Genomic DNA, 25,471 nt, shown 5'->3' on the forward strand with positions numbered 1-25,471 from the left:
CAGCAATGCCATTTAGTTTTGAGATTGAATTTGAGAATTTCCTTTCTTCCCTCTCGAGGGCTGTAGTCAGGGTGCTGCGGCGCAGACTCCACTGGGTCCTCCCTCAGCTGTGCAGTCAGCAGTGCTGCTTTTTCTTTTCTTCTTCTCCCCCTTTGGGGTCTGTTCTATTCCCATGTCATCTGCCACCTTCTTTACAAAGCTGTTTTGGCAAGGTCCGAGTCCAACTGGGGTTTAATTTTCATTTTTTGCTGGTGCCGAGTGGCTCTCGCAGCCTGGCCGTCAAGTCAACATTAACGTCATTCACTGCATGGTGAGGATAGGGGGAGTCACACTGATGGATGCAATTTTTTTTTTCTTTTTTTTTTCTTTGCGTTTTATTTTTAGAAAAATGAAATTCTCTGTAACCCACAAATGTAACTAGAAGCTTTTTCTTTTTTTTTTTTCTTTTTTTTTTTCTTTTCATGCAGGGAAAAAGAGCCGGAAATGGCACACAAAATGGTGAATGAACATTGACTTGGAGGGTCAGAAAAAAAGAGAGGAATCCAAAACCTAAATATATAGTTTTCATTTGTTTCCATGGCGAATGTAAATATGTTGATTGTGGTAAAAGTGCTTGAGTGTATCCATGCTTCCACAGTAGAACGCCGTCTACCTCAGCTGAGGGGGTAGGGGTGGTTGTGGTCTAGCACTTCACCCCGCCCCCACTGAGCGCCAGCGCGCACCAATACCTCAGCCCCCCCCCCCCCAAAAACACTTCTACCTGGGCGCGCCTTCCTAACACCACGCTTAACTGAGGGGCACAAGTGATAACTTCAAATTATCCCAAGATGTCTTCAAGTCCCTGTGTCCTTCCCGCCGACCCCCCCCCCTCCCCTCCCCAGCTTTTTGTTTTGATCTACCTCTTTAGACGAATATTTGAAGTGGAGGCATTCTTCTGTTAGGATCTCTCTCCGCCACCCCCCAAACACAAACTTTTACACATCCCCATTTTTCTCTGAATAAGAATTAAAACTTTAATCAACTCTTTAGAACGTAAAGGAAAAGAATTGAAAGTGATCAAAATATATTTTGCCAATGTTCATATAGGTATATAGGCTATTCCCTTTTGGCTTTATTGAAATGTTACTTTCTGCTTTCTATTTTTGGTGGTGTGGTTTACACATTTGACTTCTTGCTTGGGTTTTTTTTTTTTTTTTTTTTTTGAATAAAAGGTCAAATCATGTGTTTCATTTTGCCATTTGATAAAAGAAAAATACAGTAAACGGCCTGCCCTTTTTTTTCCACATTTGTAAGACTTCCAAATAAAATCCAGTTTTAGTTTTTTCTCCTTTTTCGTCTTTCTTGGATGCTACGCGATGCTGATTTGATAGCTGTTTTCTTCTGTTAGTGTTTCTTGGCTGTGTAACGTGGAACATCCTTTTTGACACGGGACAGATTTGAGGGACTGAATTATATGGAAAAGTGATTTAATGTCGGCATGCTTACCCCCACCCCCCCCCCAATGCTTGTGCCCCTCCACCTACCCCTCACACACACAGCTCCACTTGTCAAATGCCTCTAAATAAAAACATGAAAGCTTCAACTCCATTGCCTCTTTTCTTTTTCCACAAGGCAGAGCAGCTCCTTTACTTGGGTGGACCAGTTGCAGCTTGACTGGACTGAAGTCCAACCACGTTGATTTCTGTTATACCTTGCAGCAGGGAGATGTATTTACTTTTTAAAAACAAATTTAATATTCCGCTGGTTTTTACACTTGTCGCTCAGATGGCACAAGACTGATGTGAACTGGCAGCATGCTTTAAAAAAACAAAACAAATCACTTTTTATGAGCACATTTGTCCCAAAGACCGTGGTCACATGGAGCATCTGAGCTCCCAGCAACAGTGAAACAAGCTTGGCCTTTTTTTTTTATATATATTGTAAATCTGGTTTTTCATCTTTCCCCTCGCTACGACCACACCCCTTGTGTTGGTGACTGCTTTTCAGCACGCTCTTGTCTCCTTTCCTCCCATCTTGGCTCTTTCAGTCGTGGGTGGGAGAGATCGGGAGCTGAGATGCATAGATACAGGACCTGGAAGCGTTGAGCAACAAATTTTTTTTTTTTTTTTTTTTTTTTTCTCAAAGGGATGTCAAAATATATACTGCTGGCAGAGGCTCGTGGTTTGAAAAGACTTCTGAAAAGAAGTTGGTCCTCCTGCTCAGTTGGAGGAAAGAAGACAAACTGACATTAAATTAAAATCATTTACATGGAAAGTAACGTTCTGTAAATCAGTGCAGGGACTATTAGTCGACAACCTTTTTATTAGAAATTTCCACAATTTTTTTTTTTTTTTTTTTTTTTTTTTTCTTTTTCTTTTGACCTTAGTTAAAGATTAATCTTAATTCACTCAGCTAACGAACATGCATGCCTTTCTAATGGATTCACTGAAGACATTTTATTCATCATGGCGCGAGGAACAGCAGGGACAACTGCTGAGTTCCTTGGCAAAAATGTACAAAGATTTATTTCAAGCAGACATGCTTTTTTTTCACATGATTTCAACACAATTAACTTCCTCTTTAGTAGATTACTTTCTGAATCATAAATTGCTGTAGCGTTAGCCTTTGGAGCAGACACAAACAAAATATTAGTATTAGTACTAATAGTTATGCTCTTTGTAAATGTAATTATTTAGCTGTTGCTTTCATTTGCTTAATAAAATCATGACTCTTTCCCGCCCCCACAAAAAAAGACCTAGAAAGGGAATCAGTTTGTTGCTCAAAGAACTACAGCGGGCATCTCTCAGTCAGCAGGTGGCGGCTCTCCTCATTAGTGGGGAAGAGGGCTTCTCTCAGGCGAACCATGTGACCTGCAGCCCCAGCACGGGTGGAGACATCGTCCACTCGGGACCTCCGGATAAGGCGGTAAACTTTTTGACGCCTGGGTAAGAAAGCGAGGGAAAGATGTGCGATTAGAAAAGTAACAGGGACCGAGTTAGGAGAGCAGCACCCAACATAACCGGGGTGCATCACTCCCTGAAGTTGATTAATGGACGACCCTTTTACTCACTTGTAGACCAGGTATGCGATGAATCCAAAGACGGCTACCAGAACAGCGGCTGAAGAGAGAACCACCCCCACAGAGCTGGGAGACTTGGAGACTAATGAGGCCCAAGACAATGAGGAGAAGGATCAGTTCAAGAGCATGACCAGGATCTAAAGACACTGTGAATTGAGCAGCTCACCAGGTGGTTCCTGGGACTTGGCGATGGTGATGGTGGTGCTGGCTAGTGCCATGCTGCTGGAGTTCTCCAGGGTGATGTTCACACAATAGGTGCCGGGCTCCAGAAACCTCCGCCTCAAGTGCACCTCACACTCCGACGATGGCGGCACGTCGTCGCACATGATGTTGCGTACCTGAGTACAGCTGGGGTCTGACACGATGGTGCAGGCGGAGGTGGGGATGCTGAGGATGAGGGACGAAGACTTGATTAAAATGGCCAAACAATTTATCAGTTTGATCAAATATTAAAGATGGACCACAGTTTTCAAAACTGGATTATTAACAATAATAATAACAATTTGAATTGTGCTTCGAATTGATCTCATATACAATAAAAAAAAAAAAAAAAATCACACCTCCCCAGACATTTCACCCGGAAGTTGATGTCAGTGTTGGTCTCTCTAGCGGCTGACACATCCACGATGCGACTGCTTGGCCGGTTGCTCAGCGGGTTTTTTGGTTCTGCAGAACATAATCGTTTAGTCTGTTTCAGGCCCATAACCATCTATAATGCAAAAGTTGTGGAATACAAATTCAAATTATTAAAAAAAAGATGAGTTTGTTAGGGTGGCTGGGGGAGTCAGTCACATGATGTGCATCAAAGGAGGTTGTCAAGGATGACAACTGCGTGTTTATTTGGATCTCGTAGGTTAATCTTATACTTTTACTACAACATTTACTACTTATGTTAAAATACAAACTCTAAGATTCAAATGGAGTAATCCAAATATTTAAATACATAAAATAAAAGGACCTTTCATAAACATCTGAGGTCACCATGTTTGTTACCATTGTCAGTCTACTCAATGACTCCATGGAAAAAGGGTCCATCAAATGTGAGCTCATGCATCTCACTGTTGCTAGGATATGCAGCTTCACACTTACCCACAATGGTGATGTTGGCTGTGAAGGTGCCATAGGAGTATCGGAAGCACCCATTGCCTTTGAGACGTCTGGCGTGGAGCCAGGGAAACGGGGTGGGGATGGATTCGGTGGCCACAGTGGGAGGGAGGGGCTCCGTCGTGGGCATTCTTGTCGTCACGGAAGCGACGGAGGAGGGAAGGGGCCGGCTGGTGCTGGGCGGCACTGAAACGGTACCCGAATGACACAAACACAATTCAAATGTCTGCGATTCACACAGGTGCTTGAAAACTCCTCAAGTAAAATTGTCTTCTGTTTACACAAAACGAATTAAATAGTGAGCCAGGGGAATCTCACCTGGTGTCGTCTCCATCTTGATTGTAACGGCGTGAGTAGGAGGTGGAGCTGTGGGGGCATCTGGAGGAGACGGCACAGGTGCACAGAGATTACAGGAATGTCCAACACACGTGCAGGAATACACTTTAGTTTGCCATTTTCTGTTGACATATGCAACATCTTTCATCATTGTTGCTCAGGACAACAATGAGGAGCATCAATGTAAGTCCATCAACTCCTCCCTTGCCCTCACACCCTCCACTGTAACCTCATTATGACCCTTAGCTCTGCAGAGGGGTTCAAGAAGAAGTTCCAGGAACTCTTCATCCATGGTTCACCACTACATTTTGGTTGCTTTTTAGGGCAGCTGGTGCTAAGCTCTCCCCACAAAGTGGTGTCAGAAGTGGGATGGCAGGTTGTATGGATGCCCATCAGAGGATAGAGCAGGGTTTACTGCAGGAACGCCATGATGTTAGGGTGTCCCTCCCACCCTGGCCCTGTGCAGCCTCCTGGACCAGTGATGTCAGCACCCAGCACAGCAGCAGCCAGCAGCACAAGACTGGTGCTAGCCCATAATAACCCCGTGGTCATGAAGTCATCACCTCCATACCATCTAACTATGTAAATAGCCTTTGCCCTGGAGTTTTTCTTTTGTCTCTTGTTTTTTTTTTTTCACTGTGGAGCACAAGGTGGGAGCAGCGAGCACAATAAAACCACCAACATCTGAAACACAACTACGCCATTTTTTTGTTTTTACAAACAAAACACATCACAAAGTATTCGTCAGCAATGAATACAATCTTACAGTCAGTGTTGTGATTTTTCTTGGTTATTTTGCCTTCATTTCCTTTGACAGACCACATTCAAACATCTGTTTTTATCTTAATTACACAGCCAGTGACAGCAATTATAGAGGGGGAAACAAATCTGATTTAAGAACCTCTTAAAAATCACAGTATTCAGTGTTTAGCAAAAAGACCAGATGAAAGTTGCTTATAACATTTTGCTGTTGGATGTATTTATTACTTATTTTATTATTATTATTGTTATTGTTTGCCTTTGGTAACAGCGAGACTGGAAACTGAGCGAACCTCTCTTTGGTCTTAGACACAGCAGGTATTCAGCAGATACTGATGAAAGTAGCACAACTAAAATTCAGCAGATATCCGAACCAACGCTAAAAAACTCACTTTATTTGGATTTTCAGGGAATCGCATATGTTCTTCTTTCTGGTTGTTGTTTTTGAGACGGCAGTATTAACACAACCGACTTTGGGGTACAACTGAATAAAACTTTGCAACCTCAAAAGCGTTTATAATTCATTCATTCATTCACTCATTTATCTCGTTTGTTCATTTGTGCCTTCAAGTCTCCTCTGTCCTTTGAAGCAGAAATTTATATCTGGAAATGTTTCGACAGGTGTCTAATGGGCTAATGCATTTGGAGGATAAAGAAGTGATTAATAACAATACATCTTTAATTTTTTAATTAATGCGCCACACCCCTAAAAACAATTTTAGGGGTGTGGCGCATTAATCTCTTGTTGTAAATTGATGAACTCTTAGATGAGTTGTTGTCAGACATGTTTGATGCTCCTCCAAGATAAATGTTATTACATTTTTATTACTATGACTCAAGGAGAAGAAACAAGGATGCAAATTGGGAAATGAAGTATAAGTCCAGTAAAGGAAGGAGTTTATAAGGTCAAAGTATTTAGTAAGTGAGCAGTAAGTGACTTGTGTACATGAATCTAAGCGCCAACGATGCTTGTTTGATCAGAGTAACACACCCCGTGTCTCTCTAGCTGCTTCCGTTCAGTACCTGTGTGGGGAGGAGCTGTGGGGTGTCCTGGAGTCGGGGTTGCAGAGGCAGGCGGACACTCAACAGGAAATGCTGCCTCCACCACCAGCTTCACCGTCATGGTACCCAGGGTGCCGTAGCTGTGCGTTGTCACCTCACGGTGCGTTACCAGCTGGTTCCCATCTCTGAAGTCCCAGATGTAATCAATGGCAGATGCGGTTTTTAGGTAGTTGCTGGGGTCGTGGAGGTCCACCTTGAAGACCACGTCCTCGCCGCGGAAGAAAACGTTAGCAGACTCGTTGACCGCAGCTTTCTGGGTGATGCTGACAGCCACTGGGATCTTATCTGAGGGAATGAGTTTGCAGAAGGATGCATTAATAATTATCATAGTTTCTGCTTGGGTTTGTTTGTTTCAAACATTTTGAAAGATGGCATTAAATAAACGGAGCAGGTTTGTCTCCACCTGTGACGATGAAGACAGTTTTATCAGTGGTGAGGGGGCTGTACTTCCGGCGCTCACGCTTCCTGTAGACCAGTACCTCAATGACCTCTGCCCCCAGAGCGATATTGGTGGTGTTGATGGTCATGCTGGAAGAAGAGCCGTCACATGTCTCAGAGTACTGGCCTGTAATGAACAAGGGAGACAAATTAGGGAACATTGCTAATTTAAACTTACTTTTTCTTTTTTCCCCTTTGTTTTTCAGCGTGCACCCGTTTACTGACCCATTGTGTGCCAAACGTAGACATAACTCTTCTGTCTCCAGTCATTGCTCTGCTGAAACGGCTTCCCATCCGGGAATACGTTGCATTTTTTGGGATCCAGGCACTTCCCATAGCCGTAGTCATCCATCCAGGAAGTCCAGTTGTACACGTAACCGGAGCGAACCTGTCCATTTGCTGAAGAAAAAGGAAAATAAATTAAAGACCTAAAATATTGCTCTTTGTGTGCTCAGTGTGTGAAAAGGCAAATGTTTACATTTTCAGAAGTTTTATAAAGTTATATCTGGCCGTTTTGTGTTTAGAGCTTGTTGCAGAGCCTGCAGGTGGCTTTCAAACCAAGTAGTGCAGCTTTAAGTGGGATATTTATAATTCACTAGTTATACTTGTAGGTATTTTGTGGAGGTGTGGTGTTATATTTATGGCCTGGCCTGACTTCCTGACAGCACCTGAGGCCTCCAGCGCCGTACCGTCCTCACAGTGCTCATCCCAGACAAGGTCCCCATTGGCATCCTCCTTCTGGCATGGAGGATACTCCAGTTTGGCAGTGAAGGAGATGCACGAGCCGTTGAGAGCTGGACCGTCACTGGTCAGGTGGACCTTGGGTTTGCCTTTGGAGAAGCGGTTTTTACAGGTTATTGACCGAAAGCATGCCTGTAGATATTTCAAAGTTGAAAAAAGAGTCCACTCACCTCTGTGATGCATGAGCTCTCTTGGCTTGGGGTTTAGAGGTGGATAAAGATAATCATCCCATGGGATGGTGTCAGGATCCCAGCCAGGAATCGGAGGGATCGGAAATGGAAACTTCCCTACCAGTGAGTGCTTGTGAGGGAACATGTCACCATATGCTAGAGGGAGATAAAACAGAGGGAAAGAAGCTGGCTTTGAGTAAATTCCTTCATTAAAACACTCAATGGATTTTTTTTAACAAATACAATTATAATTTCCTTTTTCCAATCTTGAGGAAAAAGAAATTCTTAGAAACAAACTCATAAAAATGGGAAAAAAATTTGAAAAAATGGCATTGTATTGAGGTGTGTGTGTGTGTGTATTGATTGTATGATAATAGGGTAGGCATCACAAGCTTAGGCTTCAGCCTACACCTTTTTTGGTCACATCTTTTGAGCCATAAATTTAGTTCCTCTATGGTTTTTGCTGTTTTCCCCATGTGTGCTGTATAATGATGATGGTTGCACCGATGCAACAATTTCTTTTGGATGACCAAAATAAACAATAAAAGAAAAAAAAAAGGAAAGGTCTGCTGGCTTCCTTACCTATGCAAATGTTAGTATTATGTTTACTGGCTTCATATTAATTGAACTTATTTGGAATGAGTTGAATTATGTTTTTGAAGTGCCTTGAGGTAACATTTGTCATGATTTGGCTCAACATAAATATAAAAAGCTGAGTTGAACTGAAGTGAATTGAATCCTCAAACAGAAAGGGACTAGTTGAAACTAATTGAAATTAAAGTCACCAGCTCACCTCAGACTTCTGTCTCTGACCTGTACGCCCGCTCTGTGATCAAGAACGCTGCCCTGGTCACAGAGGACTAACTGTCATCATGCAGACTTATAAGTCTCACTGGCCCAGAAAAACATTAACAAAACTTCCTTTATTCCCTCAGCAATAACCACCCTTCAGGTTTTTTTTAAAACATCCAACCTACTTCTTAGTGATTGTGGTTTCTCTATTCAATTTATTTGTTCTTTAAATTCATATAAAATGGGTTATGAGTTAAATATATTCTTGAGCTATGTTAAAAGACCTATTTCGGTCACTTCTGGACAGGCAATAAAGTTTACCTGTCTGCTTTCATGCTGACTATTTTGTTCTATAGCTAACATTAATCTCTATCTGAGTTAATTATTAGGATTCTGGTAAACGACTCTAACCTGTTCGTTTCAAGTTTCTGTCTGAATTCAGACTCAGTGACAATTTATTTAAGCTGCCAAATATGGACAAAAAACAACATATTCAATCGATTTATTTACGTGAAAAACACAAACATCTGGAGAATCTGTGAATACTGACAAATCATCTCATGACTTCCGGAGGATACTCTTCCAATTAAACGTTTCCTTTTTTGTTCCTTTTAATTATATTGTAAAAGATTTTTAAATGTAGAAGTTGTTTCCCTTCAGTGTAACTGTATGGCGACATTTTCTGGATATTATGTTAAAGTACAATCGGTGTATTTCAATTTCATACAGATGGAGAGTATTTTCTGTTTCTGAGGATGCAAGTTTGATAGACAGTCAGCTTCAGTACAGGCCTTAATTAAGTTCATGGGACTCTGACTGCGGACCTTATGACAGGAAATTTGCTGCAAAACCTCTGTAATAAATAGCGCAAATCGAAAGTTCGTTTCATTTGTAATAACTTCGTCATAATAAATAAAAACGGGCAACATTTTTACTGCGATGGCTTTGAAATTGCAACCACGAGCCATTTCAAAATCAACATTCATATATAAGTTGTCATTTAATAAAACCTTTTGCTCAAATTCTTATGTTGGACTTAAATAAGAGTAGTCGTTTTAAGTTCAAAGCATCACTTACTTTTACGCCCATCAGCTTGATAAACAGAGCATGCGCAAAGCAGGAGAAAAACCTGCCGCAGCATTTCGATATTCGCCTTTCGGTGGGGAGAACAGTGTAATAATAATAATAATAATAATGGTTATAATAATACAAAGAAAAACCCAGAGGCTTTAAAAATTATCAGTAGTAGTAGTTGGTGTGAGCTCTGCCAGCGCTCGCGTGGTCCTCTCCCCGTGAAGTGGCCTCTTCCCTCCTGCTTGTCCTGGGTCCTCTAATTTAATGTGCCTCCGCTGAGGCGCAAACATGTGATATTTCCTAACAAGGCGCATCTCATCACTCATTAAACTTCTGGGAGCGCGCGGACAAAAGCGCATGCTCAGTTTCCTCTTTTTCTTCCTCAAAAATAAACTATCAAAGCTCTGATGAATTATTCTTATTTTTTTTACACGAATTCGCATGAACACCTATTTGCGCTACGAACCAGGTGCTATGATGACGTATTTGATTACCAGCTATATTAATTGTCCACATTATGGTTATTCAATAATAAGTTGTTAGTATGTTTGCCGAATTGATAATAAAACAACACAGAAAAACCGAAAGGTATTTTATTTTTGAAACTTCTTACAAAAAAAAAGGTTTAAAAATAAAAAGAATAATTATATTCAATGAAGGGGTCATATATAGGCTATATATATATGTATATATATATATATATATATATATATATATATATATTTCAATAACTTTTCAAGGCTACCGACATGTCTTTCTGATAGTCCAACATGAACGTCCGATAACCTTAAATCTGTACGCGTGACTAGTGAACGCATGACTGAGTGATTGATGCTGGGCTGGCTGGGTGGGTGGTGCTGGGTGGTGCTGCTGTCCCGCGACCTCCGAGCTGCGTGAATTGCGCCACAGCTGCGCGCAGTAAAAGCAGAAGAAGCGAGAGTGACGTCCAGCGGTGTCCGCTCGTTTTCAACGCCACCATACATGTGATTATTAATGCATGAGCGGGTCCTGCGCCGTCACAAGGAAGTTTGGAAACGGTGACAAAGGGCTCTCCGGAATGCAAACTCATCCTGACTGTCCGTTCAGATGGCAGAGAAAATGTGCTTTCTAACTACTATGTAGATCCAGATGAACAAGCCCGATGTCTCATTTACAAACACAGCAATAAAGTACAGATGTTAAATGGGGGAGTAGATGCTTTATTTTTTTTCTTTATTTGGGGATTGACTGGTGAATTGGGTCAAATAGACCATGTTAAAACTATGGGATGCGCACCCCCACACCCACCCTCACACCTATGACAATAGCCCGCTACATCACTTATGGCCGTCAAAATAACATAAACTGGAGCCGTGCCAGTTAATTAGGTACATTTTTTCTAGTATTTTCTTTTGTTGTTGTTTCTTTTTTTTTACCCATATGGGCTATAAGATGGATATGGTTGGCTACAAGTGAATTCTAGTGTCCGAAGAACTATAAATAGACTGTGGACTCAGTTACATTTGTGTTTCATCGATGAGCATTTAAAAAAAACATTTTGAGACGGACTTTGTAGTCTAATAAGTTCATGAATACGTGCATGGCACAAAACGCCTAAAGTTTAAGTAATGATTTGTTTTTTTGTTGTTATTGTTTTTGCCCCATTTCCTCCAAGGGGCACAAATATATCCACGAGATGTGAGTGACCGCAAACTCCAGATGAAAACCCAGAATGGATCCTGTTCGCGGAGATTTGGTTTTCTTCGACACAAGCCAATGCCAGTGGACAGCAATGTCGTTGCTGTCCACTAGAGGGCAGCACCACTACGCAGCAGCTCATTACATTTCCGCCTCCCTCAAATCAAACTACAACCTGATTTAATTGGCTGCAATAATCTATCTCCCAACGTTCAGTCAGGCATTACTGAACGTTACTGTACAAACACACAAAAATATTCAAAAATAGTCCAGCTCCGTTATTTGTTAAAATGTTTTGTTTTGCATGTTTTGTTTTGTTTTATCTGTCCATCAGCCTGCGCTTGAGTTAGGGAGTGATAGTGGTGCTGGAGTGTGTCACATATCGTTGAATATGAGATGAGATGTTGGTTCACCCTAGAGACGTCACAAGTCCACCACAGACAAGAGTGCATATAGCTTTATCTAAAAAAAAAGAGAAAAAAAAAAGTATAGCCTGCCAGAAAACGCTTTCAATACATGAAATGTTATGATTTCTATTTCAGAAATCCATTGCATTAAACTATTCAGACTGTTGTAAAAGATGACTGAAAAAACAGTACACATCTGCAGTGTGTGCGTGTCCTCTCTTTCAGCAGACACGCAGAATGTTTCAGACACCATAAAATACAAAAATATGAATGGGTCCAGAAATGCTGCGTGCAGCCAGGAAGCGCCTTCGTCTCTCCGGCTCTGCTCCGTACTCGCCTCCTCGTTTACAGCTCTGGCCTGCAGTCAGATGGAGGAATGCAGAAACCTTCTCGAGAATGTGGCCCAGACCTGCATGCTGTTTGTCTGTACGCGCTCGCACGCGCGTGTGTTGGTGAACTTTTGCCGCTTATGCTTGAGTCAGAAAATGTGCTGGCTGTGGAAACTTCAATTCACTGTGTGTTTTGGCTGCGCGGCGGAACATATGGGAGTGTTCACTGCGCAGCACTGGAAATACATGAAAATCTTTTCAATTGTGAAGCTTATAAAAACATTCCCACAGGAGGAGGCACGAGACGGCGTCTTGCCTCTCTTTTTTGTTCTCTCTTTCATTTCAATTGTCTTTGAAACACCTTCATCTTCTGCTCTCTGAAGTCTCCTTAAATTCTCAGAGTCTCTCCATTAAGGGCGTTTCTCCCCCCCCTGTTATCGTGAGCAGAGGGGAAGCGAGCTTTTAAGTGCACTTTGGGAGGATGGTTGATCCCACCCAGCCATTTAGACACGCCAAACTGGTTTCAGAGCTCCAGGAGCTGTCCTGCAAACATCTCAAGAGTGACCCCTCACATCGAAAAAAAACTGTGACGCAAAATGTCTCCACAAGAAAATACCAACAAGGGAAAAAGACTGACCTTCTGGTATTTATTAACTCCTGGAAATTACAAGGCTTTATTTTGACATTTCTGTCAAAACCTCTTAGAAAGTGGATTGGATATCATTTTTTCCCTCACAAATTTTAACCAGTTTTCTTTGGTACTGTTCGGAAAACTTATGAAAGTGAAGTGAAAAACAAAACACGGGCATGCCAACTTCCAGAAGGGACGCAGATCTTGTGTACTTTCCTCTCCATTCAGCTGAAAACAGCACGCTGTTGCAGCTGCCAAGATCACCGGGGAGATGGAGGCTGCGACCGCCCCCCTTCCCGGCACCGACAGCCGGTCATGGGACCGCGGGGCCGCCGCCAGCTGGAAGGAGAGCGCGTCTTTGATGTGTGACGCATTTTGGAGACGCCTGCGCCAAGCACTGACACGCAAACCAGAGAATATGCACAAGAGCTACGTGTTCGGCTCATTTGTTGATATAATACTAGGATATTTACACAGACGGAGATTTGCACGTGTCCAGTTCTCATAAATGGTTATGGGGTGGTCGGTGGGGGACAGGTGGATGCATCGGGCGCATCTTTCAGACGCAGTGTGGCTGGAGTTTGCGCAGGCTTTAGGACCCCGGGAAGAGTTGGATGAAACTCAAAAAACAAAAACTCTGCGCACCTCCAAAAGTTAGAGGCGTGTCTTGAACCTACTTTTTTCCTGCCATTCTTGTCTTCAGAGCCACAGGTAATCTCCACGACAATCCACCTCTGGTTTCATCCCTTTGATGAGATACAAAAACACCTCCGTGTTGGGGGGGAACTCCAACATGCAGGAGTAGGCGCTGGGCTGATTCTCTCCCCGCCGTGTGCAGGATGAGGCTGCGGAGCAGGGCCACCCCTGGCCGCAGGAGGATGCTCTGCCTCTGGCTGCTGCTGCTCACGCTCGCCCTGCTGATGCTGGCGCTCTCCGACCTGCTCCAACGGGACCGCAGCATCCAGAAACCCGCGCCCCCCCGCGCCCCTCTCCGGCGCTTTTCAGCTCCATCGCAGCTGGAGGTCTTTCTGGACTCCCGCGACCCCGCTTTAGAGCTCGGCGTCGACTTTGCCCCTCTCAAATCTTTGCAGGAGGACCAGCTGCTGCTGGTTCCCTCTGCTCAGGGCACCAAGAGCGCGCCGCAGAGGAGACGGAGTTACAAGGTGCTTCTGCCCGCAGCGGCCAAGGGAACCGCGGCCGCCAGGACGCAGACGCGCGGGGAGCCGGGGACCGCATCTGGAGCGCACATGCACGGCCTGCACAGCGACATGGAGCGGGCGGCGTTGCACAAGTACGGCTTCAACGAAGTGGTCAGCGAGAGGATTTCCCTGCATCGCACCCTGCCGGATACGCGCCACCCGGAGTGAGTGTGGCCAAAGCGCACCTGCAAAGTACCATCTTTTTTTTTTACCAAAGAAAAAAAAGTAACAATGTAGTTATAACTGCTTTTAAATTTGATTAACACCATGCAGGTGTCTCGGGGAGGATTACAGCGAGTCCTTGCCGTCCGCCAGTGTTGTGATCTGTTTCCACGATGAAGCTTGGTCCACGCTGCTGCGCACTGTGCACAGCGTGCTCAGCACTGCACCCAAACACCTGCAGGAGGTCCTGCTGGTGGACGACCAAAGCCGGCACGGTGATCCATCCACCCATCCATCCATCCATCCATCCATCCATCCATCCATCCATCCATCCATCCATCCATCCATCCACCCATCCACCCATCCATCCATCCATCCATCCATCCATCCATCCATCCATCCATCCATCCATCCATCCATCCATCCATCCATCCATCCATCCATCCATCCATCATCCATCCATCCATCCATCCATCCATCCATCCATCCATCCATCCATCATCCATCCATCCATCCATCCATCCATTAGGGTTGCCACCCGTCTCGTAAAATACGGAATTGTCCTTTATTTGAGAAAAAAATGTTGCGTCCCGTATTGAACTAATACGGGACACGATTTGTACCGTATTTTCATTAACTTTTACACCATATTCTAGTTGAATTATTGAAATAAATGAACTTTTACACCATATTCTAGTTGAATTATTGAAATAAATTAACTTTTACACCATATTCTAGTTGAATTATTGAAATAAGTTAACTTTTACACCATATTCTAGTTGAATTATTTAAATAAGTTAACTTTTACACCATATTCTAGTTGAATTATTGAAATAAATTAACTTTACACCATATTCTAGTTGAATTATTGAAATAAATTAACTTTTACACCATATTCTAGTTGAATTATTGAAATAAATTAACTTTTACACCATATTCTTCACCTGTAGGCTATATTATACATCTGGGCTGATGTGGACATACATAGAATAGGAGGATATTTCAGCTGCTAGTATGGTTGTCTGTCTGTACAGTCATGCTAGTTCAATGCTATTAAAGCACTTTAAACTTTAAATCAAAGCATTTAGTTTTTTCATATAAAATAAACACATTTTTATTCAGTTTTGAAGTTTTGGGGCTTTTTTTTTTTGGCTCCTGCGCTGCTGAAATCAGGGCGTCCCTTATTTCTATTTCTGAAAGGTGGCGACCCATACCATCCATCCATCCATCCATCCATCCATCCATCCATCCATCCATCCATCCATCCATCCACTTGCTCCACTCATTGTCTGAATGCGTGTCTCCTCCTTAGGTCACCTGAAGTCTGCCCTGAGCGAGTACGTGTCTCAGATGGCTGGGGTGCGTTTGATTCGCAGCACCAGGCGCCTGGGAGTCGGAGGGTGCCGCACACTCGGAGCTGCCAAGGCAATAGGGGAGGTGCTGGTGTTCATGGATTCCCACTGTGAATGCCAAAAGGGCTGGCTGGAACCACTGCTGGAGAGAGTTGCTCAGGACAGGTACTATGTGAGCCTCAAACACCCTGGGTGCCCCATTGCACAATCTTTGATCATTCAGAAGTTTCCCTGGTTAAATACCACAAAGAAATACATTCAATTAACAGAATTTTGTCATGTGAAATAACCCAGATCAGGATAAACATTAGTCTGGGAGAGTCCAGATCAGAAGCTGTGTTCAGTCTCTCTCGCTTCTTCTGGCATTTGACAGGAGCACTTGTAAGAAGTGAGAGAACGAAGGGCTCAGAGTTCTCAGCCGTCCATGCCCATTAGTAAAGCAGAAATCAGGGGGATACATGTGTTTTGTGTGTATCCCGCACTCACCTCTCATGATTTGGCTCCAGTTCTCCATCCCTGGCTGCCTGCAGCGTGCCTCTCATTAGACTAGGTGATTAGGTTGAACTCTCAGGCCTGGAATCTGCAGCGGCTCAGCTCTCTGAGACACATTGGACTACTCTCCCCTACTTCTTCTCCTTTGTAATCTTTTCATCCTATTTCCTCTGAGCATCACATCACATCGTACAAAGCTGTTTGGAAGAAAAAAAGACTTTGAAAACATGTGTGAACTGTGAACCGGAGCCTGGTTTCTGTTACAGAGCCTCAAACAGTCATACTCAGGCATTCGCAAAACACACGAAAACAATTATAACTGCTTTCTAGGTCGACCTGTGGTGCAGACTTTGATTGAGAGAAAATCATCCTAATGAAATTTAAAAAAAGATTCGTTTTTTTCTGGAAGGAACTTTCAAAAATCACAAAGCTCCACTGTGTGGTGTCTCCACAGGACCAGAGTGGTGTCCCCCATCATGGATGTGATACACTGGCAGACCTTTCAGTATAATGCCACCCAGTGGCCAGTTAGGGGAGTGTTCGACTGGAGACTCGACTTCTTTTGGGAATCAACCCCCCAACTGCAACACGAGGACCCACAGATGGCTGTGCTACCCGTGCGGTGAGTTTACACCTGCTCACATTTGTGTCAGATACACTTTTCGGTTTTATAGAACTGAGGAAACGACGGTCATGACAGTGTAAAGTTCCCATGTGACTCTGTTCAAGAGACATAAAAACATCCCTGTGTTTGCTCTTAATAGTAATACGACTCTGACTGTGACAGGAGCCCAGCTTTAGGAGGCGGCGTCGTCGCCATCGACAGACATTTCTTCCAAAGTGTGGGAGCCTACGACCCAGGGATGTTGCTGTGGGGGGCCGAACAAATTGAGATGTCAATCAGGGTAAAAGATGACTGATCTGCTTATTCCTGCAGCTCACACATTTCCATACACACATACACACACACACATCAGCTCTTGCTTCCCCTCTTAAGTCATGTGAGGTATTTCAGCATTGCCTTCTGTTAGGACCTCAGGAATGTTGTGCCGTAGATGATGTCTTTTGCAAATGGAAAGCTCAGGTTTAATAGTGTTTCTGGAATGTCTCGGTCCCCTGTCGAATGAACATAAAAAATGTAGTGGATCTATCAGGTTTCCCATGACAGCGACTGAAACAACAACATTATTTCTAATAATGTCATAATAATAAAAAAAATCTCTCGTTTTTTTTACTAGTAGGCTGGCTCTGAGGCACAAAACACTGCAACGTTTAACAGCGTGCTCATAAAAAAACAGAATGGCACTTAAATTGAGGTAGTAGAAAACACTAAAAACAGTTCACAAAACTCAGCTTTTTCCAAGATGGAACAAAAAAAGAGAAAATACACGTTAGGAAATGCAGTAATATGTCAAACCAACAAGCAAAAAATGGGAAAAGGAACCAAACAGCATTTCTCAACACACAACAGTTCAACTTGGTCTTTCATCAGCTTGAAAACATCGTTCAGTGTTTGAAATAAATAATTGATAATAAATAACCTAAAACTGGCTATAAAACCCTAATAATAAAACATATTGTTCAAATCTACCTAAATTATGTAAGAAAACCTTTTATAAATGTTTGAAAATGGTTGGTTGTTGAGGCAATGATAGTAATTTTATTTCATCTCATTTTTGAAAAGAGGTATAAAGATGTTGAATAATATCAAATGTGGACCCAAGACTAACTTCTAATATTTGGAGGCATGAGGATGGAACAGAAACGGCTGTATTCAAACAAAGAAATAAACAACATTATTAAAGTACAACAACAAAATATACAGTAATGAGATATACAGCTTTGACATAAAAAGCAATAAAAAATAAAATAATAAATAATAAAAATGAGATATCTGTACATTTCTGTACAAAACCGACCAGATGTCAGTAGGTCAAAAACAGTTCTTTCTTATTTTTTAAGCCGTCGTGTTTTTTTCCATCTTTGGACCATGGTGCAAACCTGTTTCTGCCCTCTGCAGGTGTGGTCTTGTGGGGGGTCCATGGAGGTGGTCCCGTGCTCACGAGTGGCCCACCTCAGTCACCACCATCTGCCGTACACCTTCCCAGACCAGGACCTGCTGGAGAGGAACAAGATCCGCGTCGCTGACACCTGGATGGATGCTTACAGGAAGATCTACTACAGGAGGGACACACTCGCTCACTTCATCAAGCAGGTGAGCGTGTAAACAGACCGTAACATCACACGTCTGGTGGCATTGTGTGTGCCGGTGAGGGTATCCATCCAAAACCATCAGTAATCAGCACCTACATTCAAGCAGTTACATTGACTTATTACCTCCTTTGATTGGAATCATCTGCAACAAACAGAAGCACGAGGCAGGAGGATTGAGGCAGGATTTATGAAAAAAATTCATATACGTTTTAAGTTTTCTAGTAATAATGTCAGAGGAAGCGTTCCAAACCAAAATTAATGAGCCCTGTAGTGTATCTCTCCGTTGCCTTGAACAGGCTGTGTGCTGCAAAATGTGCTGCAATTCCGGGCCCGAATTTCCCGCGCTGTCCTGCGGATGTGACGTCAAATGACGCTGCATGTGTCCCGTGCCGGCTTAGCTGTTGGCTGCAGTACCCCCGACGGCCGTCGTGGCGAAGGTGGCGCTAATGAGTCTCATTTCTTAAAAGGAGCCTTATGCTCCTTCACACATTTATCCCTTTCTCCTCCTTCAAAAATACCCTCACAACTTTCATCTGTGATCATTGCACATGTTTGTAACTCTTCCGGACCAGCGCTAACACTTTTTACTCATATTTTTATGTGTTGTGTGTTTTTTCTATATCGTGTTTGATGGTTTGTTTCACTGTGATTGTATGTGTTTAACGCTTTGTGCTGCCTCTTGCCCAGGTCGTCATTGTAAATGAGAAACTGTTCTCAAATGACTTACCTGGTTAAATAAAGGTTAAATAAAAAAAATAAAAAGTATCCCAGATTAGAAACTGAAGCTGGCTCTGATTATGCAGTCTGAGAGCCCGAACATCACGGAGCGGCTGCGGCTGAAGAAGAGTCTGGGCTGCAGGAACTTCCACTGGTTCCTGTCTGCAGTCTACCCACAACTTTACGTCCCCCAGGACAGACCTTCACTGTCAGGAGAGGTAAGATGCACTCACACACACACACACACACACACACACACACACACACACACACACACACACACACACACACACACACACACACACACACACACACACACACACACACACACACACACACACACACACACACACTGGATGTGTACTTGCAGGACAAAATTGATGGAACGAAAATCAAACATTACATTCAAAAGAACAATTAAAGCCTGTTTGTTAAGTAAATATAATGAAATATGTTAGTTAAGTTTAATTGACATACCCATAGGCGGTAATTTTATTTTATTTCAGTTTTTTATTTACTTAGTTGTGGTTTTTTTAAATTTATGTTATTTGTGAATTTATTTCTTGGAAAAAGGGGCAGATTAGATAAGATTTTTCTTCTTTCTGCTCCCTTTTCATTCACAATTTATGAACATTTGTATTTGTATTGAATTGTTTGCTTTATTTTTTGAATGAAATAAAGAATAAAATGAATGAAAATGAAATGAATACTTCAGACTGTGACGCGTCCCACGGTAAATGTACCTGATTGAAGCTTTACAGTGTGGGCACCGGCAGATGTGCAGACTACCCCAGTGGGCCGGGACTCCAAGGCGGGCCCATGAATATAGCACCTTGTAGTGGGACAGGCAGCCAGGTAACTATGCAGACACATTCTTCGCTGATGCTGGTCTAGGAGAGAGAGTCATGTGACACGTGATCTCCCCTCCCGCTGCAGCACTGTGATCTAAACTCTGAGGGTGAAGTGCGTTGGGGCTCCGCGGGGGCTCTGTGTTTGGATGTTGAAGAAGACAGGGTGGTCCTCTCCCGGTGCCCCACACACCGGCCCACCAGCAGCAGACTCCAGTGGAACTTCATAAAGGCAAGGCAGAAAAATTTAGCTTATCCCTGTTCAATATCCGCAAACAATCTGCTCTGTCTTCTAACACTGGTTTAATTTGTCCTGCCCCCGTCAGCTGAGCGGCCAGCTGGTTCACCAGCAGTCCCAGTTATGTGTGGAGGCCGTGAAAGAAGGAGGGCTCCTGCAAAGTGGTTCAGGGAGCAAAAACAGCAACCCCAGCGCAGGAGGGCTGTTCCTGCGCCAGTGTACACATCTCCCACGACAGCAGTGGCACTTCGAGCAGCTCGTTGCTCCTAAAGGTGCCTGATCCCTGAAGCCCCGCTCACAACCTTCTCATATACTGTACACTGTATAATATGTGTGTGTGTGTGTGTGTGTGTGTGTGTGTGTGTGTGTGTGTGTGTGTGTGTGTGTGTGTGTATGTGTGTGTGTGTGTGTGTGTCCTTGACTTTGCCACATTTTTCCTGTTTTAAGGATTGTAGATATGATTAATTACAGTTAAATGTTTACTTATAAAAATCGATTTATCCAGAAGGAGTTTGATTTATTCAATCAGTTGTTGAATTGTATTTATTTATAGTAAAAACACGTTCTGAAATTGTCTAAAAATCACTCATGAAAGGAAATGCATTCAGTTATCCATTTGCAGTTTGCTCACATCTGTTAAATACTGGTTGAGAAACTATTAGCTGAAAGGAGTTGAATGACTTTTTCTGCTGTTGAGGTTTCAACATCGTCCTTCACATCAGCTCAGACTAAAATGAAGCGACTTCAACAACAGATCTGATCTTTGTCCACATTTCTGTCCATGATTCCACGCCACACTTATCGGGGTACATGGCCGGAGGTAATAAACGTACTTTAATTTAACCTGACAGATAGCATATTGGCTGACATTCAGTCATGCGATGGATCAAGCCCTTACAGAGGTGTTTCTTTCACAGATACTACAGATGTGTTTTTTATAGGGTCCAGATAGCTCGACTGGCTGAGCCCATCCCATGTAAACGGGGTTCAGGCTGGCTTCAGCTGTGAGAAGCAGCCTGTGGCCTTTTGCTGTGTCTTCTCTGCTCGCTGCAGCACTTTCCTGCTGGCCTACTTTGGACAGTAAAGTAGGCCAGGTGCACTAAAACCTATAAATATGGTGGCAGGATTAGTGATACCTCTATGTATGTTTCTCAATGAAGCTTGTGGCAGAAAAACAGCACGCAAATCTGAAAAAGAAACACCTCATCACAAAAAGAAGAAAGATAAAAAAGCCAAACAGAGCTGTAACAAAGGTAGGTGGGCGTTGTCATCGTTATTCTTTTCCACCAGCAGAGGGCGCCATTGGCCTTCAAACAGCTTTTCCAGCACAACTTGTTTCATTGACGTTGCTTTAAGCCACACGAGGTTACTGGTGTTTACTCATAGATGGTTCTCACATAAATTACCTCGTGTTCAGAAAATACAGGTCTCACTGTAGTATCACCTGGCTTGGAGAAACGGAGCTTCAACAGACACCAAATACAGCCATATTGACCGTGCAAACAAGTAGAATCATAGGTCATGATTAAAAAGATATTCTAGTCTTAAATTTAAGTAATTCAGACCTGATTTATTGAGCAAAAACTTAGCTAAAATGGAAAAGCAGTGTGTCACAAACTAGAACACACTTCATTGAGCGTCAGCAGGTGTGAACACTTCTAAAGTAGAAGTTTTGGTTATTTACTGGACATCAATGATCTTAAAACAGTAATTTTCACACTCCATCCATCTGGGAAGGTTTATACAGTAATTCTAAAACAATTTGGAGTCCTTTATTTTAAATAAATAAGAGTATGCACTTATGTAGCACCTTTTAAATCTTTTTCAGTTTCTACAAAGAGCTTTATATTGTGTTTCTCTTCATACAAACACACTCACACCTCCGTTCTTCTGCCATATATTATATATTCAATCTATGACAAGGAATGAATTTTACAACCATAGCGTGATGAACACATTGGGGCAGGGATGTAGTGGTCCCTGGAGATGTTGGTATACTCTTAATGCCTGTTTTAAAGCAGGTTTAACACTTGATACGGTCAGAGACTGACCCACTGACCTTCCAGTTGGGGATCAGCCAACTTTATCCACTGGACATCCCAGGAGGTCCACATCATGGAGATGTTTCAGAGATGTTTGACCATTTTTGATGCACACCGTCATGAACGTGGAAAATACAGCACATCGGCACAAACACCTCAAAGCAACTGTCCAGCGTGGCAGCGGACGGCTCGTGATTCAGGGCCATGCTCATCTTGCAGCTACTGGATCCCGACACCTAAATGAGTTTTCCTCCGTTAAAACTAATCTAGAGTCAAATATGAGACCGTCTGTTTGATAACTAAATCTTTGATCATCCACACTGATGCAAGAGACTGAAAATGTCAAACAGAAAATGACTTCATGTTGTTGCTGTTGCAGGGCGTTTTGCTTAGGTCTTGTTAACTAAATAATGATGTCTTGTGTGCTGCTGTTAATTAAAAGTTGTATTAACCTAATTTTAATATCTGATAAAGGCCGGATTTGTCTTTTTCTCTCATATCTTGATATAGAAAACTTTAGAATAGAAAGATGGTGTATTGTTTTTTGGCGTGACTGGCTGCACATCTGTCCAAGTATTTACCACAGTCCAATAAATCTGTTGTGGAGTTATTTAAGCCCTGGAGACTAAGGTTAGGATAGTAACTGGCAGGCAGGAGCGACTCTGCGCTGGTCCTCCCTCACCCTGACCTTGGCCCCCAGGCGGTGAGTCCTTACACTCGATCTCACAGTAATGACCTGCCAGGGAGTGATGCTCCTCTTAACCCATAGTGCACTTCACCCAGCCAAGTACACACTCGTACACGGCAGCTTTTCCACACAAATCGGAGGGATGGCATGTTTGCAGCTTGGAGGCAATAAGTCAGACAATGTTCGGTTTGTGTAATGTCTTCAGCTGCGCAACTCCTGAAGGAGATACTGAGTTGCTGTAAAACAGGCTCTGCATCTCTGATGTGGAGTCTCAGACAAGGGTAAAAGATCACAGATCAATAATGTTGGAAAATTCCTGCGGAAACCATAAACATATGTCTGAAGAGAGGGATAACAATACATCGATTGTAGTTTTATTGTACCCACATTATTTTTCACTATCATCATGTTAAATCAAACACTTAAAGCAAAGTGTTTTATAGATCTGAAAATTTCATGTCAGCATATTAATTTGAAAGAAAACAAGAATGAAAACACCCACATATCTCTAGCATCCCATCCTTTGCACATTTTTCATTCTTTCACTTATTCATCAATTCATTTATTCTTTCATGTGTCATAACTGTTTTATCCTCATCAGAATAAAACGGCAAAATTGAGACTAACTATCACTGAGCATGAGATGTACACACCAATCTATCACAAACCCAGAATAACTATTAGGGAATGAAATTTAAAGTGGTCAGAAATGACTTTTGATGCTTGAAATTTAGGTGACATGTGTTTTTAAAGGTGCCATTTAGAGATGCATGTACTGCAGAGTCAGATCAACGATGTTTGTGAATAGTTTCACAAGAATATGAACAAGTAGCACTGAAACTTCAGCACAAACTGAAACATCATGCAGTCAGTAATAATGCAGCCAAACTGAAAATAAAACAATGCATCCTTTTTGCTTTTTTTTAATGAAACAGTGGTCATTAACAACTGAAATACAGTAAAAAAGATTGCACATAAGGCTGGTATTGTGTTGGCTGTGATAGCGCATGATTAAAAACGCTTGAGGAGGGACAGATGGAATCTCTTGACAACAAAGACCTGCTGTATGTTGTGATGCCAGGATCTAAAGAGCTCTCCAAGACCTTCCAAAATAAAAAGGTGACGACTACTTATAAGTCTGGCAAGGGATTTCTAGATATTTTGAGATGAATTACTGTATTTCAATCAGGCTCCTATTTATCTTGGAGAGGACACTCCAGCAAATTCAGCTCGAGTGCACTGATTGACGCACAAAGAGGTTTTCAGGACCCCCAGGTCACCACTGGGGTTTTTACAGTTAAGATTGTGTTGACGAGCTCATAAACATCACAAACCACAAAGCTGCGGAGGAGGAGCTTGTAGTTTATGTTACCAAGCATACCAGTAAACATATAAGCAATGATACGTTTCTTTTCTATGATATACTCAAGACAGATGACTCATAAGTACAGCTGACGGGGAGCAGTAAAAATAAACACATTTAGTGTCGGTAAACACGCAAATGTTCATAGGTTCATTTATTTATTTATTTTATTTATTTATTTATTTATTTATTATTTATTGGATCCCCATTAGTCCGCATAAATATGAAGACTATTCTTCCTGGGGTCCACATTCATAAATTCATAAATTCATAAATCATACAATTAATCAACAATACAGCATTTATACAAAGAATTACATAGATCAATTAACCTGAAAATATTAACATAAATTTCATTACATTGAAAAATGAACATGCATGGATTCCTTTAACGTAGTTTTCTAATAGACTATTGTAACAGAATATTATGTCGAAACACAGCTTCTCTCAGTTTACTTTTGAAACTAGCCATTCCTGTGGTTCAAATCAGGTGTTCATAGCATCTCTGAAGCACAGAGGTGGGGATATCATGGTTTGAAAGTTTGGCTGCCTTGTGGAGTAAAAAGCAAATATGAATTCTGCATCATATAAAAGACGATACTGCTGACATAATACTCTAATTTAATCACATCATCAAAGTTGTTTGTTTTCACATGCATAAATGATTTAAAATAATATCAAAACAAATGAAATAATGAATAACGTATATAATGTTAAACAATGTCTGATAACAGTATGCACACATTCAGTGATTATTAATAGCTACACCAATATGCTCGTGTTTTTCTGAGGTGAGATTAGTAAAAAAGGAACTGCTGCAGAGGAGGATAAGGTACGCCAAAAATAAGAAAAACCACCTCCCTGCAGAGGGCTCTACAAGTGGTCCCTGAAGTGTCTCGCAGCAGGAAAGCAGCATCTCACACAGTCTGCTGGTGCAGGAAGTTATACATGTTCTACAGTAACAATGACATTTCTTTGTTGATGCACACTTGTGCAGAGTGTTTCCTCCTTTTTAAAGCAAATATCATACGTCAGCTTCTCCCTCTGCTGGGCTCCCCGTGGTCCTGAAACTGTCCTCCTCCCGCTCTGATGCTGTGATGCTGTGTATGACCTTTTGCCTGCTCTCCGCTGTCCTCCGTCTTCCCTAAACAGCATCTTCTCCTGAGGTGCGTTTGATAAATACAATGAACGCCAACATCAGATGTCTGTTGGGGATGTTAAACTGCTCAACTCTTAGCAGATTCAGCATACATCCTCCAGATAACCTGACCGACTCAGATCGACATCAGCTGCTGCAGCTGAGAGGAAGCGCTGGCCTCTTGATGAAGATCCATGGGTCCATTTCTTGCAGGAGGGGGTTTGTTGTACTTACTGTGCAAATCTCAGTCATATATATATATATATATATATATATATATATATATATATATATATAAAACACACTCCTCTTTCCTGAGATATAGAGCACAATTAGGTCTTCGCGGCAGAGTCTTAGAAGCGAAGCTGACTTTAAGAGGAGACATGGTTCAGTAGAAATGTGACAAAAACTTGGCCTGCAGCAGCAATTAAGCAGGAAGG

General features: G+C 42.4%; 2 protein-coding genes across 6 annotated transcripts; one reads left to right on the plus strand and one right to left on the minus strand.

Moving 5' to 3' along the window:
* Window positions 1-2,332: 2,332 nt before the first annotated feature.
* Window positions 2,333-9,770, minus strand: gpnmb (glycoprotein (transmembrane) nmb). 4 transcript variants are annotated; one of them, XM_061742725.1, is made up of 12 exons: window positions 9,538-9,770; window positions 7,669-7,824; window positions 7,447-7,587; window positions 6,983-7,156; window positions 6,723-6,884; window positions 6,281-6,604; window positions 4,481-4,540; window positions 4,148-4,348; window positions 3,619-3,724; window positions 3,225-3,445; window positions 3,050-3,140; window positions 2,333-2,920 (listed from the first exon to the last, which is right to left on the minus strand). In XM_061742725.1, exons 1-12 carry the CDS (start codon window positions 9,599-9,601, stop codon window positions 2,767-2,769), a joined length of 1,854 nt encoding a protein of 617 aa, XP_061598709.1. In that variant the 5' UTR covers window positions 9,602-9,770; the 3' UTR covers window positions 2,333-2,766. The 4 variants fall into 4 exon arrangements, with proteins under 4 accessions (XP_061598709.1, XP_061598708.1, XP_061598707.1 ...); XM_061742724.1 differs by having other exon boundaries at window positions 3,050-3,143; XM_061742723.1 differs by having other exon boundaries at window positions 7,426-7,587.
* Window positions 9,771-13,370: 3,600 nt separating this feature from the next.
* LOC133461128 (polypeptide N-acetylgalactosaminyltransferase 15-like) lies at window positions 13,371-20,181 on the plus strand. 2 transcript variants are annotated; one of them, XM_061741907.1, is made up of 10 exons: window positions 13,371-13,941; window positions 14,051-14,214; window positions 15,252-15,456; window positions 16,238-16,405; window positions 16,571-16,688; window positions 17,804-17,998; window positions 18,801-18,932; window positions 19,468-19,569; window positions 19,651-19,794; window positions 19,889-20,181. In XM_061741907.1, the coding sequence occupies exons 1-10, from the start codon at window positions 13,418-13,420 to the stop codon at window positions 20,078-20,080; spliced, it is 1,944 nt and encodes a 647-aa protein (XP_061597891.1). In that variant the 5' UTR covers window positions 13,371-13,417; the 3' UTR covers window positions 20,081-20,181. The 2 variants fall into 2 exon arrangements, with proteins under 2 accessions (XP_061597891.1, XP_061597892.1); XM_061741908.1 differs by lacking the exon at window positions 19,889-20,181 and having other exon boundaries at window positions 19,476-19,569; window positions 19,651-19,784.
* Window positions 20,182-25,471: the final 5,290 nt, after the last annotated feature.

This window comes from Cololabis saira, chromosome 15 (genome assembly GCF_033807715.1).
Source record: "Cololabis saira isolate AMF1-May2022 chromosome 15, fColSai1.1, whole genome shotgun sequence".
Taxonomy (NCBI): Eukaryota; Metazoa; Chordata; class Actinopteri; order Beloniformes; family Belonidae; genus Cololabis; species Cololabis saira.